Here is a 19,432-nt window from a genome sequence, read left to right on the forward strand (position 1 = left end):
TTGGCAAACTGTCTGCATTAACTCAAGGCATGGTGACAGACCAAAGAAACACAAGGGGCTGCAGGAGAGTAAAGACATGGTCCACATTAAAACATTACACATCACAGCGAATATCAACTAAACACTATTCATACCTGTTGGACTTAATGAGTTACTGCTTCACAACACAAAATCAAAAACGATTCAATTAGTATCTTTTGATATAAAGTGAAGGTGAAAACAACTCTACAAATTACACTAAAATACAGGCATGTGTGATATGCAAAAACTCTCTTTCCTCTCTGGTGTAGTCAAATCACAGGCAAATTGTTTAAGAGGCTGAATGAAGTCAAGGTTTTTGTAATTATGGTATGGCAAGTGTCATCGAGGTTAGTACACGCATATCTGGAAGCTCTAACAGCTGTTGGATGAATGGATGTCACAATCAGGAAAACTTTACTATTAATTGTCATACAAGTAACTGTGAATATTGCTATATATTATCTGTATCTCTATTCTGTAGGGCAGCATAGCTGTTCAGTGGTTAGCACTGTGACTTCACAATCCCTGCTTTGTGTCCCGGTCTGGATTTAGGGTCTTTCTGTCTGAAGTTTGTATGTTCTCCCTGAGCATGTGTGGGTTTTCTCTGGGTACTCCAGCTTCCGCCCACAGTCCAAAAACATGCTGAGGTTAATTGGTAAGTCCAAATTGTCTGTAGGTGTGAATGTGACTGTTTGTCTCTCTGTGTAGGCCTGTGATAGACTGGTGACACACACACACACACACACACACACACACACACACACACACACACACACACACACACACACACACACACACACACACACACACACACACACACACACACACACACACACACACACACACACACACACAATGTTCAGACTTTCATTAGATATATTCAGACTTTTATTCCATATATTCAGTTTTTCATTCCATATATTCAGACTTTTACTATATATATTCAAACTTTCATTCCATATATTCAGAATATATCAGATTTGTATATCAGATACATCAGGTTTGTGGTGTCACTGCCATTGAAGACCAACTTTTTGTTGTAAATCTGACTAATTGCCAAATTTTTCATATGGTTTAAAACAAAAATGTGCCCACAATGTTGCTATGGTCCTTGGTTTTGCAACTTAATCATCACTGAACTATCAACTATCATCAAAATGCCTCAAGGCAAACAGTGCCATTAAGTATAGGAAGGGGGCATAAACGATGGAAAACAACATATAAACAGCAAATTAATGGTTCTTGTTGTTAATTTCATCCAGCTGTTTTTATACAGATGATTTTCAAATAATACATGGCTGGAAATGGTCATATTGGTAATTCAATTGGCTTTGTAGGTATTTGACTATAATCCAAAATTCTGGACAAAGTAAAATTTTGCCATGACAGTGCCACCCAGTCAAGGAATAACTGTTAAACGTTATTACAATTCATCTCGTGGGCAGCATGAATATCAATACCAAATATTATAGCGATCCATCCAAAAATTGTTGAGACATTTCATTTAGAACCAAAATTTTAACCTCATGGTTGTGCCAGATCAAAAGCTGAGTGGTCACCACAGTCATTTGGATACATCCTCTGTGGACGAAGAAGTTATGTACAAAATCGCATGGCAATCCCTTTAATCACTGTCCAGATATTTCATTCTGGACCACAAGGGCTGAAAGAATAACAGACCAACACTGCCAACCTTAGAGTCCCGCTGCTAGTGTAATCAAAACAACGAAAACATGAATAAACAAAAAAAGTCAGATCTGATTGTTGAAAATAAATTATTCAGGTAAAGAAACACAGGCAAATAACAAAAATGTAAAAAAAAAAAAAAAAAGTGAATAAATATTTTTTAAAAACATATTCATAATATAATATCCCAAAAATCTGTCCTCTACAAAATTGTCTGTGAGAGTCGACAAAGTTGACGCAGAAATTGTGTTGACATCAATATATTTCATAAACGCATGATTATTTTCAACTTCAGCTCATTACAACAAAACTTTCTTTTCAGTATTAAGTATCTTGGTTCCAGTCATTGGTCAGCTGCAGTCAGCGATACAGTTTTAGACAATGTTGGCTACAGCAAAATCCAAAGGTTTCCAAAGACCCAAAGCTTTAGGAGTATGGCAGTATAAAACAAAAAGGTGGTTTCTGAAGTGTGCAGAATTTAGATGGCAGACGACAGTTGCAAAGAGCAATACATGAGTACCTGAAGAGAAAGCACACAGGAGGGGCTCTCATATACTGTATTTAAATACATTGGAATTTCAAACAAAAGCTGCTCTCATTTACAAATTTTTCTGCTTCTACTGCAATGAAATAGCCATTTGTCTTTTGGAAGGGTTTAAATGAACTGATTAATTTGTAAAATATTTGATAGATTGATATCAGCATATTTATTTGCAGCATTAACCCCTTGCATACAACAATCATTGCATTGGTGTTTTTACCAGAAAGGGAAAAAGGAAAAAGCAGTCATAAAAAAAGCAAAAACATCACATGGTCTGTGGAAGACTTTGACACCTTAGAGCCTTTTGATAATCACATATTACTTGGATTAAACTAAACACTGCACCTCAGCAGAAACAAAGGTCCTGTGACCTCTAGACTCCCCACAGCACAATGCTGAGTCATATTCTGCTCTGCAAAAGAGCAGTGGGCCATAAAGCTCATCATCCCATCGAGGCAGATTACTCCGACAACAGCCAAACTACGGACCCCACCGACAACATCCACAGCATCCTCAGAAGTGTCCCCCAGCATTCCAGTTTCAGTGCTGCCAGCAGACTTCTAATGACAGCATGTCTTATCTTATTATCCCTTAATACCACTTGTCAAAATAGTCTCAATATTCATCTTTATCTACAAACACCCAACATCTTTATAGCAGCCATATAACCCCTGCATCTACATTTCTCAGTTTTTTGCATTTAGCTTATGCTCCTTTCAAGTTAGTCTCCTTTTTTTGCAAACATTCTTTCAGGTTCTCTGACCTACTTGTGCCTCTTCACTGTAGGGCGAATATACTGTATGTGTGTGGGAGTAAAGCTTGTAGTGGTTAGAGTTGCTCCACTAAAGAGCTGCAGACCTGGAGAATCAATCACATGGGCAATGACAAAAAGACACTGCAAGCGTCCATCTTCTTGAGTCTTGAAATTCAATTTATAGAGCTAGAAATTCTCCACATAAAAGGGTGAGAGTAGTGACATTAGATATGTGCACTTTAATTTAGATTTAGCATGCGGGAGTCCGTTTGAATCTTGTTCATATGCTCATCCCACTCCTACATATCTGTCGCATTAAATTAATGTGTAATGACTTCCTTCATCTTGAATCACTGATGCAATTTCAGTGCTGCAAGATGCAAACTATTTATTTATAATATATTTTCTCATGTCAGTAGAGAAAATACTAAAATAACTAAAATACAGTGGTTTAACATTTCACTTGCCAAGTAAATGTATCCCAACATATGTAACCTATAAGGTTTTGGAGATGTATATGTCACAGGCCAAATTAGAATCCAGGCAGATTTTAAATCCGCCTAGGCGAAATCAAAATCCTACCATGGTTGTTGTATGGATTTCAATCTTGATATATAAATAGCCTGTATATTAGAAAGAATAACCCTAACCCTCTAACAGGATTTTGGTATACAGTATATGAAAAAAAAAACCCAGAAACTAACTTGACAACATAATTTTTTCCCTGTTTATTTTGCCAAGTGTTGAGGACAAAAGTTGACATTACTTCTAAAGTAATTATTTACCTTGTATTTAAAACCAAATTTCAAGGTACATAATTTTACGGAAAACAAATAATTACATTAACAGAGCATATCATATTCAAAACCCTTCAAATGTCAATCTAGCCGAGGCGAAATCAAAATTCTAATTCTGCCAAGGCGGATTTAAAATCTGCCTGGATTCTAATTTGGCCTGTAACATATACATTTTTGGAAATACAGTTATTATCTATATTCTTTAGGCATTCACTCTATAGGAATTGATCCTTCCAATGTAAACCATTTTGGTACATTTAGGATCGTTACTAAACAGACTGCTGTAACTTTCTAACTTCCTGTACGCTGTTGGAAACTGCCATACAGTAGAATGATGTTTGGGATTCATGTCCTCCTATAGACGCAGGGAATGTGCTTGGTTGTAAGAAGCCATTTGTCTGATGAAAGTCTTGGACTGAAACACAACTGTTTAGTCAGACACTGTATAGTAGTCTAATTGAAACTTTCACTCTAAACAAAGGATTTAATGTTTCTGAAAGAAGTGTTTCCCGATAAGAAACAACAAGAAATAACAAATATTGACCAGAGATTGTGCTATGTTGTTGCCAAGGTTGATGATCTGAGACAAAAGAGACCTTACTGAATTGTCAGTCATAGAAGAGGCTGAAAGCTGCAACAATACTCCAGTAATTAATTGTTCATAGGACTAATGAATAAGATCAGTTCAGTTGAGCACATTTGAGAGCAAATCAGAAAAGCATGAAGTGAGAAAAACTAGTGTGGCTGTCTAACCGTGTTCTGGCTGGTGTGCCTGTATCTGAGGGCTCTGCTGTCATCATGGCATGTTGGTGTTTCGTCCGCTCCAGGTGTTCCATGTAGCTGTGGATCATCTGTAAAGTGAAAATGATAGAATTAGTCTACTTAAAATGATCTTGTTGAAGTAAATTATGTTTCTGTTGATAGACAACAAAAATGTGTCACAATTATGCTCTAAAGAAAGGTTGTCAAGTAGATCCATTTGTAAAATGGTCCTGAGAACTCCCACCATCTAAAACCATTGGTATGGTCACTCACATATGAAGTGTGCTGTGTCCAGGCACAGCTGTGACAGTCAGGCTCACAAAAATGATGTAAATGTTCCAACAAAGAGTAGGTGACAGCTTTCATTATGCTTTCATTTCCTTTATTCAGCCTTATTCAGATCAGCAGTTGGCTGCAGAAGCCCGTGAGGTTTGTTTGGACACTGAGGCATCTGTTAGTGATACATAATGGATAACAGGCAGAAAGAGACCAAAGGCTCAGCAGAAACATAATTCATGTTCAGTTCCTTTATGTTTTAATCATTTTCACCTGGCCCGCTTCTCTAGTCTATTTCATTCAATTCAGTTTAGTATTTCTATCACAGAGGTGATAGACCAGAAATGAGCTAGCAGGTAGCCACATAGAGGTGAGCTCTATACCTCTTTTTCTTCTTTTCCCCAATCTTTCATTATCACTTTGTTTTGTTTCATTCAAGACTCAAACTACCACTTTAATATCGGTCCATAGTGAAAAAGGTATTCTTTTCAGTGTTTTTCAAATTGATTAGGGTGTAAACTAATGCTTCATCTAGGGCTGAGTGATATGGCCAAAAAATAAAATCTCGATTTTTTTAGTCATCTTGGACGATTACGATTTTTGTGGTTTCCTTGCGGTCTGTTTGCTATGGCTAGTGCTTGCCATGCTGCACTCCTGTAGCTGCAGGCAGTCTTCCCATTCTTCAGGATGCCTCTGCCGGAGGTGCTGAAAGAGGTTAGTTGTGCTGCTACTCTTCGTTTTCACAGTACTTTTGCAAACCTTGCACATGACTGTAGTTTGCTCTGTGTCAGTCTTGTCAAAGCTGAACCACTTCCATATAATCGATGTAACATGAGGCCCTTTTCTCGCGACCAACTCTTCGTCTGCTGTTCTGTCTGCTATGACGGTGGTGTGAGTGTTCTGGCAGAAGGAGATGAGAGGCGGAAGCAAACGCCAGTGCACAAGTTGTGAAAGGTAGAGGAAGAATCTGTTTTGTTATATATTTAAGCTCGCCACGATTTTACAATTTGGCAAATTTTCATATTGTCAGGTTTGAAAAAGGCGAATTAATCGAATTAATTCGATTTATCACCCAGCCCTAGCTTCATCTATTTATATGATCATTGTTTCCTGTTTATTTACGTGTTTAGAAAGCTGATGTGGTCAGATAAGGTCCTCCCAGGCTGATAGTGCAGTCATACACATTGATGGGTGCCTTGAGCCATCCTAAGGTTTGACACAGGGGCCAATCTGGGCATACTTTAAAGGCAACAATAATGCCAATCAAAACCTAATTCTTTCTGTACTGCACTCTATTGTGATTTGTCTATTCCAGCATGCTGCTCTCCTTTACCACAGTTGGGCTCTATTATGTGAACTTTTCACTGTGTGTATGCCATTTATATCACACAAATAACTTAAGCTTACCAACACCAGCATTAGCATAGAGTAACAGTAGCTGAATTCAGAAGGCTTGAAATGTGACACGTATGTGTTTATTCAACTTTTTATTATCAGTTTGAACATGGTGTCCAGAGATACTGGGTATTAAATGACTCAGATCCCAATCAGGGGCAAAAACTTGATTGGGACATCTATAAACACTCCTGTTCAAATGTTTGGGTTCACTTAGAAATGTCCTTATTTTTTAAAGAAGAGCATTTTTTTCAGTGAAAATAACATAAAATTAATCAGAAACACAGTCTAGACATTGTTAATGTAGTAAATGACTACTCTAGCTGGAAATGGCTGATTTTATATGGAATATCTACATAGAGGTACAGAGGAACATTTCCAGCAACCATCACGCCTGTGTTCTAATGCTACATTGTTTTTGTTTTTTTTAAACTTTATGTTTATTCAAATTTTTCAGTTAAAGAACAGACAACAAAAGGAAAAAAACCAGCAAACAATACAAGAACAACATAAACAGGGGGGGTCTACAAGATATATCACAAAATATATAAAGAAATAAATGAAAAGCAATACGATTCTAGGTATATAGAACTTGTCCATGTTGACAAGTTCAAAAAATGCCCCTATCCCTTAAGTATGTCTCCCATTTTTCCCACAAGGCATCACCCTTTTCTTTTTGAAGTCTTATGTTAAAAGTCAAGCGTTCCATGCAATAAATATTATTAACGATGGCCATCCATTGGTTAATATTTGGTGGGGGCTTAGTTAGCCATCGCTTGGTTATAGCTTTTTTGCTTGCTGTCATAAAAATTTTTAGCAAATACCTATCTGATTTGGGCAATCTTTTATCTATATTTCCTAAGTAGAAAGATGTACAGGTAAATAAAACATTGAAACCAAGAACATCAGTGATCACCCTTTGAACCTCTTTCCAAAAAGAGTCAAGGACAGTGCATTGCCAGAAAACATGTGTGTGGTCTGCGGGGCAGTGTCCACATTCTCGCCAACATTCGGCCGGTTGACCCGTCTGTCTCGATTTTTGTTTTGGTGTTATAAAGTATCTAATTATTGTTTTCCAGGAGAAATCTCTCCATATTTGGGAATTAGTTGTGGTAATTTGAGTGTCAATAATGTTTTCCCAATCATCCGGTACTATTTCAACTCCCAGTTCTCGTTCCCATTTCTCCTTGATATAAAATGTTGAATGACCTCTTAATTCTATAATATTCAGATATAGATCACCAATTATCCTCTTGAAAGGTTTTGATTTATAGGCTTTTACAAACATTTGTAATATCCCAGATAGGGTAACCAGGTGCATACTTTTAACATTTTTATCGAAGTAATGTCGAAGCTGTAGATATTTGTAAAAGTCCCGCCGTTCAAGGCCATACCTTTCAAACATAGTTTGAAAATCTATGAAATTCATATTATCCATTAATAAACATAATGCTGTAATTCCCTGCTTTTCCCAGACAGTGAAACTCCTATCCAACACAGCAGGTTCAAAGTGTGGATTATGTACTGGCCATGTTAAAACACAAATCTCCTTTTCAAGTTTAAGTTGTTTCACTAAATCCAGCCAAACGTCAATCGAGAATCTAACCCATTGGTTTTGGAAGTCATATTGTTTAGCTTGCACCGGATTACCCAACACAGTCTGTAATGGTTTGTTTGACAATGACAGTTCTATAGCTTTCCATTTTGCAATATATTCATTGTTGCACCAAAGGATAAGTGGTCTTATTTGTGCTGCCATATAGTAATCTCTAAGGCATGGTAAATTCATTCCTCCTTTAATTTTTGGCAGTTGCAGAGTTTTTAATCTTATTCTCGGGGCTTTGCCACTCCAAACAAAGCGAGAAATGACCTTATCCCATTCTCTGAATTGATTATCAGGAATTTGAATGGGCAATGACTGGAATAAGTAGAGAAGTCTTGGCAAGATATTGGTTTTTATTACCATTATTCTATTACCCAGGTCTAAGGTCAAAGGAGACCATCTGTCCAAGTCTTCTTTAATACGAGTATTGATTCGTTGATAATTTTCTGCAAAAAGCTTGGATAAATCTTTTGTTAGTCTTACTCCTAAGTATTTTATAGAATTTGAGTCCCAGTTAAATTTATATTTAATCTTCAGGTCAGGGGTAGGTATAAAGTTAAATACCAGAGCTTGTGTTTTCTCAATATTGAGGGTGTAGCCAGATAGATTTCCATATAGCAGCAGTAGGTCCATTAATCTTGGGATCCCTGTATCGGGGTTTTCAAGACTAACCAAAACATCATCTGCATGAAGACATACCTTGTACTCAGACCCTCTTATCTTAATACCTTGTAAATCTACATTCTGTCTTATAGCTTGTGCAAGCGGTTCAATGAACAGGTTGAAGAGGCTTGGGCTTAGAGGGCAGCCCTGACGGCAGCCACGTCGCAGGTGAATGGGATTTGATAGACTCCCGTTCACTTTAATCCTTGCCAATGGGCCTGAGTACAAAGTTTTGATGCCTCGAATAAAATCCTGATGAAAACCAAATTTTTCCATTACTTTGTGAAGAAATTCCCACCCCACAGAATCAAACGCCTTCTCGGCATCCATGCTTAATAAGATCGAATTTAAGTTATGTTTTTTAATATATTCAATTAAATGAAGAGACCTCCTTATATTGTCCTGAGTCTGCCTTCCCTGGACAAACCCAGTCTGATCTTCATCGATCAAAAAAGGCATTATTTCCTCCATTCTTTTTGCCATAATTGCGGCGAATATTTTGTAGTCTTGGTTTAAGACACTAATAGGCCTGTAGGAGCCACACTCTGTCAAGTTTTTCCCTTCTTTTGGAATCACTGAAATAGAGGCTTCCTTCCAGGAAGGGGGGGGGAATCCCTCTTTAAAAGTATAATTAAAGCTTTTAACTAATATCGGTAGCAATACATCTCTCAGTGTTTTATACCATTCCCCCGGGAACCCGTCTGGCCCCGGGGATTTATTTGATTTTAGCGAAGATATCACTTTATCAATTTCTTCAGTTGTGATTGGTTTAGTTAGTTTTTCATTATGTAGTTTACCAAGAGAAGGCAGATCCAGTGGCATTAAAAAATTCTCCGCTAAGTCAGCATTAAATGGTTTTGGTTGATCATATAATTTCTGATAATATTTTTCAAAAGACTTTTGTATGCCCTTCAAGTCGAATTCCATTTTGTTTGTTTCAGGGTCTTTGATTTTATAGATGGTATTATCTGACTGCTGTTTACGTAATCTCCAGGCCAAAATTTTAGAAGCCTTAGAACCTGCCTCATAGTATTTCTGTTTCATGAACCTGAGCTTTTTCTCTACTTCCTCACTATATATTTGGTCAATTTCTTGTTTTAGCGGTCTCATTTTTAATAGTAATCGAGAGTCTTTTGTTTCACTATGCTGTTTTTCGAGTTCTTGGAGCAGTTTTTGAGCATCTAACAATTTCTTCATTTTCGCTTTTTTATAGCTGCAGTTTCTGATATTATAAAGCCACGTAGAACAGCTTTGGCAGCATCCCACAGTATTGCTGGGTTAACGCTACCATCATCGTTATTATCGAGATATGATTTTAAGTGATCCCTCATCCGTTGTTTAAAAGCTGGGTTATTTAAAAGACTCACATTAAATCTCCACAAGGTCTTTCTATGACTACCTTCAAAGTGTATTTTCGAGTGAATAGTTGAGTGATCTGATAAATCCCTTTGACCAATTTGACATTCACTTATTTTATGTCTCTCAGATTTATACATAAAGAGGAAATCTATTCTCGAGTAAACATTATGCCTATTTGAGTAAAATGTGAATTGTCTTTCCTGTTTGTGGAAGTCTCTCCAGACATCCAAAATGCCAAGATCTTTAATTCGTCTTTTAATCCATTTCTCAATACTTGTAAGTTTTCTTTTTTTTATTGGTTGTATCCAATTTTGAATCCAGGATTACATTGAAGTCACCTGCACAGATCATGACTCCAGTAGATTGGGTAATTAATTCAAAAATATTTTTAAAGAAAGCCTTTTTACTGCCTGGAGGGGCATAAACATTTAACAGAGATACTTCCTTGCCATTAATCTTCCCTCTCACCATAATGTACCTTCCCTCTCGGTCCTTTGTTTCTGACTGAAATTCAAAGTTAATCGAGTTTTGTAACATAATGGCTACACCTCTTTTACGACCTGTGGCAGATGACGAATAAAAAGTATTTTTAAAACCATATTTTTTAAATTTTTCATGCTCTAAACAACTAAGGTGTGTTTCCTGCCAAAATATGATTTCGGCCATTTCTTTTTTCATCTTTGATAGTAGTTTGCTTCTTTTTATGGGGCTTGTTATACCATTAACATTAAGAGTAATTACTTTGTATTGTTTGTATTGCATATGAAGGACAAAAAACAATTACATACTCTTTAAACCCCCGAACATTGAACAGTAATTGTAGAACACACAAAAAAATATAGAATAAAAAAAGAAAAAGAGCTTCAAAAGAAGAGATCATTCCTCGACCTCTTGGGTGGGGAGTTAGCTCGACCACTAAGTGGCGGGGCCCCCTTGAAAAAGTTTTGGTGCAGGTGTCTTTCATACAAAGTAGGCTGACTACCTGGTCATACTTACAGTAGTGTAAGAAAATAAGTCCCATTTCGAATAATAATCCCCACTCCAAACGCAAAAAGTCACCTCCGCATATAGTCAGTGTGTTTGGGGATTTAACATACAGTGAATATCGTTATTGGGCTGAGTGTCAAAAATAATGCTTACTGCATTTGAGGTGAAAGATGAGTAGGCACCGTTGATCACGTCGAATGATGTGCAGCATCCTCGTCCGTGTTGCCTGCAGATCTGTGGTGGAATTCCCAAAGTTTTTTACGGACTCTCTGGCGGTATCCGGCGGTGCTCTTGGTCCCGCTCCGCTTCTCTTTCACCCGCTCCCAGGGGAAGGTGAGCTCCGCCGCCTCTCCCCGTTGTGGCATCAGGGGGACATCATAGCCCTTCGCTCGTAGATCTTCAGCTGCTTGGTCGGCACTTTGGTAAGTCACAGTCCCGGAGTCCAGGAAGACCCGCATCTGTGTCATGGGTGTGTGGAAACGTATTCCCCTTTCTTTCAGTAGTTTTTTGATAGGTTGGTATTCTTTCCTACTTTTCATCACAGCGGTTGCGTAATCGTGATCAAAAAGCACCCTCCGTCCGTCCACAGTAATCTTCTTTTTCCATGCCGCGCTCAGAATCTTCTCCTTTGTAGAATATTTAAGAAACTTGATCACAGTGGACCGCGGGGTTGCATTGTCGGCTGGCTTTGGTCCCAGGGCTCTGTGCGCTCTCTCTATGCCCAGCTCGGACAGGCCTGTGCTCTCGGCTAGCTCGTTTGTTAGCAGGTTATCAATGTAGCGAATCATTGAAGTGCCCTCAGCCCCTTCTTTAATGCCGTATATCCTTATGTTATTACGGCGCGAGAATCCTTCCAGGTTAGTAACTTTTGACTGCAACTCGAGCTGGTTCTTTTTCAGAGCAGAGAGATATTCTTTCATTACCACCCCAAACGTTTCCACCTCGTCTATGCGGGCCTCCGCCTCCTCGAACCGCTGTGAGGTGGCCTCCATTTTAGCAGCGTTTTCTTCCACCATCATGTGAAGGTCTGCTCGTACCTCTCCAAGCTGTTTTTTAATATCTTCAGAGAATTTGTCTTGGAAGTTTTGAAATCGCTGACAAAGTCTTTTCTCCAAATCTGACATAGACTTTTCCATTGAATCATTAATAATCTCACGGATAGATGCTAGCAATGGCTGCGGCTCGGACTGGTTAGCTGCGCCATCTCGACTTATTTCTTCGATGTCCAAAAGGTTCTTTCTACTTCTCAGCCCGTGACTAGGACCTTGGTCTCCCCCTGCCATTTTGTGTTCAAATATTACTTAAAAGTTCTCTTGAAATATCCAAAAAGGGGGTATTCCTGTGTAGTCCAGTCGGGAGCAAAGGTTTAAGCTGCCATCATGGCGCTGACGTCACCGGAAACTCCGTTCTAATGCTACATTGTGTTAGCTAATCATGTTGAAAAGCTAACTGCTGACTAGAAAACCCTTGTGCAATTATGTTAGGACATGAATAAAAGCGTGAGTTTTCATAGAAAACATGAAATTGCCTGGGGGACCCCAACATTTTGAACGGTAGTGTATGTACTGTTACATCCGAATCATTTTCACAGAGTACAGAAGTCTGAAGAAAATGGAAAATATATGGATGCAGTTCAACTGCTTATGCTGGCATGCTTTTCAATCATTATCGATTTGTATATTATGCAACATCTAAACAGTTACATCAGTTCTGGCTGTTGTAAAAATTTCAAAGTACATATCTAAACATGTTCTCCCATACTGAACCAAACACACATTTGCTTATTCCAGACCAGCCTACCTCAGTGTGTCTCTGATGAAGAGCATTGTACTCCTTCTTGAGCTCTGCTTCTCTCTCCTCCAATCTGCTAACTGAATAAGAGGGAAATAGTTTACAATGATGGAAAAAGATTAGAGGCAGAGTTACTATAACAACACTGAATTTTAAATACTATTATCTTGCTGTTCTATATGAAATAGATTAGATTATTTCATGAACTGGACATGGATTAAACTGTTAGACTGACAAATTATGTTCCCAGTACTGGTACATTTGTTGCAATAATATCCCAGAGCCAGAAGAGGGCCACCACGCATCAAGAAATCCTCCTGAATTACATGAAATGGAAAAGGATGGACACTGTAATTTCACAACTCTGACCCATAGTCATCTATGCAATCAAATACTTCAACCTATGTTTCACTCAAAAATCACAATTTTCCTCACACAACACATTGTTTGAATTAGACAAATTGCTCCTGATCCTGTAGAGCACAAATCTAAAATTTTCATGTTTACTACTGCAAGGAATATAAAAATAGGGTTTTTAAATCTAAACATTGATCTCACGTGTAACCGCTCCCAGTTATATCCAGCCAGTAGACCACAACTTACTGACTCCAGTATATGGGGCTCTCAGGTGGCTCTGCTTATTTGTAGGCAAAACAGCAAGACAGTTGTTGAGCGTGCTATTCAGATGCCAGCCATGCAAGTACTCTCTCTAAAATGTGGACCTAAAACATTCCGAATCCTTAGTCTGTTGACCTAAGCGTTGCTGATACAGCTAATTCAGAGCTGAGAGGTAGGAGACACTAGAAAGATCAAAACGGCTCAGACAGCAGCTGTATATTGTGACGAGTACAGTGATGTAATACGGTTTTGAAAAGGATTATAGAGGAAGTAGGGGTGAAAGAGTAGAGCAGAAATAACTCAGGTCTGACAACGAGGTGTGCTTAGAAACGCGAAGTGATCCTAAAGGAAAACCCCACATGCAAAGCCTGAATATCTCTGACTGAAAGAACCAGTCTTCTCACCAGGTATCCAATTAAAAGAAAACTGAAAAAGTAAATACTAAAGTTGAGCACTGCATCTTGATGAATTTGCGGTAAACAAGTGATTGTTTATTGATGAATCAGTGAAGCCACATCCTAACCCCAATCCTTGTGTCAGAATTTGTAAGCAATTTGTCAACAACAGGTACTGCAAAAAAAAGTACACCTCCTGATCTGTACTGCCAATAAAGGCAATGCAGCATTAAACATCAAAAAACAAGGAGACAGCAATTATTTGTGTTTGCAGCCATCCCTGTAAGGTAGTGTTTATTGAGTTACACTGCACAGTATGCCTGTTTTTCAGTGATGTGATCATTCACAGTGTAATGATCTAAGTCACACAGCTGCCAATTCTAACCGCAAACATAATTACAGACAAAGGAGGCTTGCAAAATCACAGAAATAGAAAAAAGGGAAGGGACACATTGAGGGTATACAAATAAAATTTTCTGAGAACTCTCAAATTTCCCACTTAGTGTGAAAGAGGTGTGCGTAACCTTACTGTGGTGGAACAAACAAGTCATACATACTGTCAACAGTGCAGTCATGCTCACATCATGAGGGTTTTCTTTTCATGGTTTGGGAATGCTACCACACTGAGAATTAAACTGCCCTGTACATTGTAAGCAGTTTTTCCAACTTCAGAGAAAGACCTACTTTTTAAGTTCATCTTTGCGGCATGAAGCTGTTCCTATTATCTAGAAACACAGATTTACATTACTAAAAAAGATGTTTTCTGGATATAAATTTCAAGCAGGTCAGGTGTGTCCACTGTAACACTCTCCAGTTACTCTCTAAACAGTTCTTAGTTTGTAAAATGCTTGGTCTACTCTATTCCAGCTCATTTAGCAGACTTGGCAGGCAAACACTCATAGTATGTTACTAATGGCTTGTATTCAGTAGGGACACAGGGCTCCGTCTGCCTTCAGGTACATCAGGCGAAGTGTCACAAGACCTGCAAACTGTCGATGCCTCTCGCTGGATAAGTGGGTGTGCAAGACTTTGGAATAAAAGACCTATTACTGTAAAATCAATGCCTGTAACAGATTTTTTTACAATTTACAATTTCATTTAGCAGATGCTACTATCCAAGGCAATGTACATCTGAGCGTAGATACAGCACAAGGTAGGTAGGTCTAAGGGTCCTCACGGGACAACCTGACTGGGTTCTGAACCACCGATTTCCCGTGACAAAGTCAGAGGTGTTAGTCTCTGAGCTTTCCAGCTGCTAGCTGCGGAATAGAGATGCACAACACCAGCTTTTTACTGATATCCAATATACTGGTATTTTTCCGACTCATTTTGGAGTATTACTGATGTCAAAACACGCACATATTTCCTTCATTTAATTCATTTAATTTCCTCTCAGCTGTAATGAAACATATCATTATACCTATTCCTACCATGATGACCAAGTAGCAGACACAAATTTTAAATATACATTTACTGGGAAAAATAAGAAAACTACTCTAATTTACACCAACATATAGCATTTTACATGCAACATTGGCAAACAAAACTGCAAACTTTTATGCTGACAGACATCATCATCTCTGGCTCTTTGTGCCAGTGACAATATTTCACTTTAAAGCCTTCATCAGAATGTCATCAAGCAGCTCAAATGCAGAATGTAGTGGACTTACTCTGGTCTGCATAGTTTTTCGTTTTTAGCTCTAGTTGTCGTGTATGAGACTCCAACGTCACCAGTCGACACTGGAGGTCCTTCTTCTCGCCTTCCTGAGAATCTTCAAAGACGATGTACCTCTGTAGATGAAGACAGTGAAAAGAGACATTTATTATCACAGCACTGACAGCCATACTGTAAATATGTGTTCATTATGAAAGACATCTAACCTCTACACACAACAGGTGCACAGCATCAGCTTACTCAAAAAAAAAAAAAAAAGAAAGACTCCAGGCTACACACACACACATTTTCCTGAGTAAGTTAGCAACAGTTGACATCAGTTTCAAGGATGCGTTTCCAATTTTTTCAGCAGCCGTTGTCACTAGCTTCAGTCCTTCTCTCAGGGGATCTATGCACAATAAATCTCTATGATAAGAATAACGTCTTTCATCTGTTAGTACACTGATCCCAGCAGGGTAACTGAATATCAGTCAGGAACAAACAGGAAACTTGAGGCTTCAACCTGTTCCTCAAAGTGTTTCCAACCACTAAATCCACCATCAAATCTAATCCATTTAATTCTGAGAGAACCGCTGCTCCTGATGGCAATTTTAAGGTTATTGTTGCTCTTGTTTGGTTGATGTGTATTAATATTTCAGCTGATCAGCTGAGTCAGGCATCTGATGCCATGCCTGTCTTATGATGTGGCTGCTCTCTGTGGACAAGAGGACCTCCAGTCTGCCTCTGAGCTGAGTGTGGATGTTTTCTGCAGAGATGAATGTCACTTGAACACCCCGTTACAAGCACCCTCTTCTTTAGAAATGCGTCACATTGAGCCTGGAGGTGACCAACAAAGGTGTTTCTTGAGGATGTTTTTGTGAACTTTTCCTTTTGTAAATTTTTATTTCACTTTTTTTAAACAATTCAGCCATTGATCATCTGAGACATCTTTCTATGCCTGTGGCCTCAAAGTATTTAATGTAGAGCACTTCATTTACCAAGTGGTGCAATAGCCAGTAATTTGATGAAGGGATCAACTGATTATTGAATCAGATATTAAGCATATGGAATTATGTAGGAAACAAAAAAGTGTGAAATAAGTCAAAACATGTCTTTTAGATTCTTCAAAACAGCCATTTCATTCATTCATTCTGTCAATGAGAGAGAGAGAGCTACTTCGGTTCTAATGCAGCCATCTCTCTCTGGTTGTAATCACTCTGCAGTCTTGAACAATATCCTGCCTACAGTACTATATAAGAGGCTGAAAATCAAGTAACAACCTGTTACTGATAATGAAGAATTTCTTTTTTCTTTTCAATAAACATGTAAAACATAAATAAAATATGTTTTCTGTTAGAGTTTTGTGCTATTCTTAATTTTAGAATCCAGATGTTTGTTTGTTTTTTTTTACAACAAATGTTTATTGGTTTCAAATATCAGTTTTCTGTCTCTTTGCTTCTATATTGTTGGTCGATCTCTAATTTGGAGCTTGTGGTTGAGCCACTTATGAAGGCTCAGTGGGGTGCAGGGAGCCTGGAGAGCATCTTAAGAACTTAAGCATTGGTAGTAATGCAGCATTTTCAATGCAAATCTACTAAGAGCATTAACATAACACTGGGCTAGACTACAGACTGGAGGGTTCACAGGCAGGGGGTGACACCCTAATCTGACAACCCTAATCAAATGTACATAACTGCAATACAGAGGTTAAAAAGGTTAACGGTTAAAAAAAAAAATCAATAAGGGAGTTAAAAAAATCTAATTTAACTGCTTGAATTTCAACAATTAGCTGTAGAAAACATATTCTGTCAACCACCTCCAAAAAACCCAAATCAACCCCATGGATGACACATGCTGATCCCTCAAATGAATTAGAACAAGCCCTAACATCTGTCTCTCTCTCACCCTGCTGCTCCTCATATGACCCAGGAAGGAGGCTTGTGCGTATGACAACGCTCCAGAGAATAAGTGTTCCAGCATTTTAACGTGCACTCTTCCCCCTACTCTGCATGCATAATACTCTCTTTGTCCTTGAGCACTAACACACTCTCATACACACAAACACATGTGGTTCCAGAACAAGTGCATACACACAACCACACAGACAGGGCTCCACTGTATTGGCACTCAATTGACTGAGACTGAAATCAGCTCCTTTTAGTGTGCTTGGCACTGGATTGCTACTGGGACATTTAGGAGAGCTGAGGCATGTGAAGATTCGCCCACTAAAACTTATCAGAGACCCTGCAGAGAGTTTAACAAGATAACAGCATTACAAACGTCATGATTAATCATTCTAATGTTAGAAAGATTACAGCATGTTGGCAAGAGCACACTGCATATAAAAGCTTACTGTAATCATGTGTTTTACAAAGACTGATTAGCTAGAGGCTCTGCATAGTATATGTAGTTCTTTCCAGTAGTCAAAAACAAAGCTAAACTGAAACCTCTGAAGCCATGCTAGAATTCCCTCAAGCTACATAAGCAGATTAATTGATTAGTCAATCAAAACAAAATTAACCAACAAGTATTCATATCATATATTAATCTTTATATTATATTTCAAGAAAGATCACCATAAATGTTACTGTTCTCAGTTCAAAAATGTGAGAAGTGCATTACAGTGAATTATTACTAATAATACTAATCATTGGTTGTCGCTGGCTGTACTGAAGACCAACTCATATTTTCCACATCTACATAACAGCAAAGAATGTACAATTCTCTATCAAGATAGATAAGATAGATAATAATCAAAGCCTGTAAGGATTCATTCACTGGAGACGGGGCGCTTTTTATTGTGATGTGTAATCATTGTCTCTTCTTAGTATTTTAGCCACTCTTAGTGAGGATGAAAGGGGCATGCTCAGAAGAAAAAGGACAATACTCGTGTGTTCCCATGCTCTAAGCTCCTGCATTTAGGAGATTGGGAGATTCTCAGCGATGTCAGAGATGAAATGATATCTTGTGACTTGTCACAGCAAGTCACAAGTCACACAAGTTGGCAAAATGGAACCAACTTGTGACCGCCTGTGCACTATTTTATCGAAATTCATCTAATGGTTAATGAGATATTTACTCTAGATCAAAATGGTGGATCCAGTTGACCAACTGACCAACACTGCCATGTATAGAGTCTTACCGCTAACATGGCTAAAAACTTCAGTCATCATGGTTCTGTCATTCTTGTCTTCAGGCTGCTGTAAAATGAGGTTAAGCTTCCAGTCTGCCTGGTGTCTCCTAGTAGCTATTAATGATTCATGATGATCAATGAGCTGGTACTATAAGACGGTACTGAGTAATACGATGTGGTCTTTCACAGGTCAGCAGACAACCCTGACTGGACTAAAGAACTGAGGGAAGTGCTGTTTTTCCCCAAGAATTTCCTGCCTTGCCTTTTCCTCTTCTCTGCTGAGACAAACCAGCAAGAGGTGATATTCCTCGGGACTTGGAGTACAGAAAAGCAGGACTTGGCTCACACAATGCATTTGTTTGGTAAGATTAATCTGCTTCTTTGCTTCTGGAGTGACTTCTTGTCCCAATGAGCTGCTTAGTTACGGAGTCTGTGCCACACTACTCATTAGCCTCCTTTGAGTAGGCCGCTGCTTTGGTGCTAGAGGGACACTTTGCATTTGAACAGTCTGAGTGTGTTATGAATTTATTCTGTTGTTGCGACAGTTCAACCACGTGAAATGTAACCAGTACCGCCTTCACAGCAGTCTGAGCCACATGATGACATAAGAGAGATGTGCTAACTTTAGGAGAGGCTGTGTGTGCAATATGCAATATGTCTATGTGTCTTATCCATGTGGGTGTCTATGGAAGCGAATGTGACTCAAAACTCAAATTCAAAAGCATTAGCAGAAATGCTTTTGCATTTCAAAGTCATGGCTGCACTTTTTGACTCAAAACTAAAATGAAAAAGCAATATTCCAAAATGCAATTTCATTTTCTTCTTCAACACTGCTCATTCTGTGACTAAATGAAAAGGCAAAAGCAAATCAAATTTGACTTCCATGTCAACATGGAAGTCTGACATTTGCATATGGAACTATCTACGAAAACATCCATCCATCCATTCTCTATACACCGCTTTATCCTCACTAGGGTTGCAGGGGGTCCTGGAGTCT

The 19,432-nt window shown here is 38.5% G+C and overlaps 1 protein-coding gene across 5 annotated transcripts in view; it reads right to left on the reverse strand.

Annotated features, from left to right (window-relative positions):
• LOC110962323 (C-Jun-amino-terminal kinase-interacting protein 4-like) overlaps positions 1–19,432 on the reverse strand; it is an 83,927-nt gene that overhangs the window by 49,101 nt on the left and 15,394 nt on the right. For 4 of the 5 annotated variants that reach the window (XM_051939017.1, XM_051939016.1, XM_051939015.1 and 1 more), the window contains exons 2-4: positions 15,319–15,439; positions 12,645–12,715; positions 4,553–4,650 (exon numbers count right to left, since the gene is read on the reverse strand). In XM_051939017.1, the coding sequence (XP_051794977.1) occupies positions 4,553–4,650; positions 12,645–12,715; positions 15,319–15,439 (290 nt within the window). Of the gene's footprint in view, positions 1–4,552; positions 4,651–10,997; positions 11,119–12,644; positions 12,716–15,318; positions 15,440–19,432 lie in introns of those variants that run through there. The other variant, XM_051939020.1, reaches the window with a different exon arrangement.

Source organism: Acanthochromis polyacanthus, chromosome 19 (genome assembly GCF_021347895.1).
Source record: "Acanthochromis polyacanthus isolate Apoly-LR-REF ecotype Palm Island chromosome 19, KAUST_Apoly_ChrSc, whole genome shotgun sequence".
Lineage (NCBI taxonomy): Eukaryota > Metazoa > Chordata > Actinopteri > Pomacentridae > Acanthochromis > Acanthochromis polyacanthus.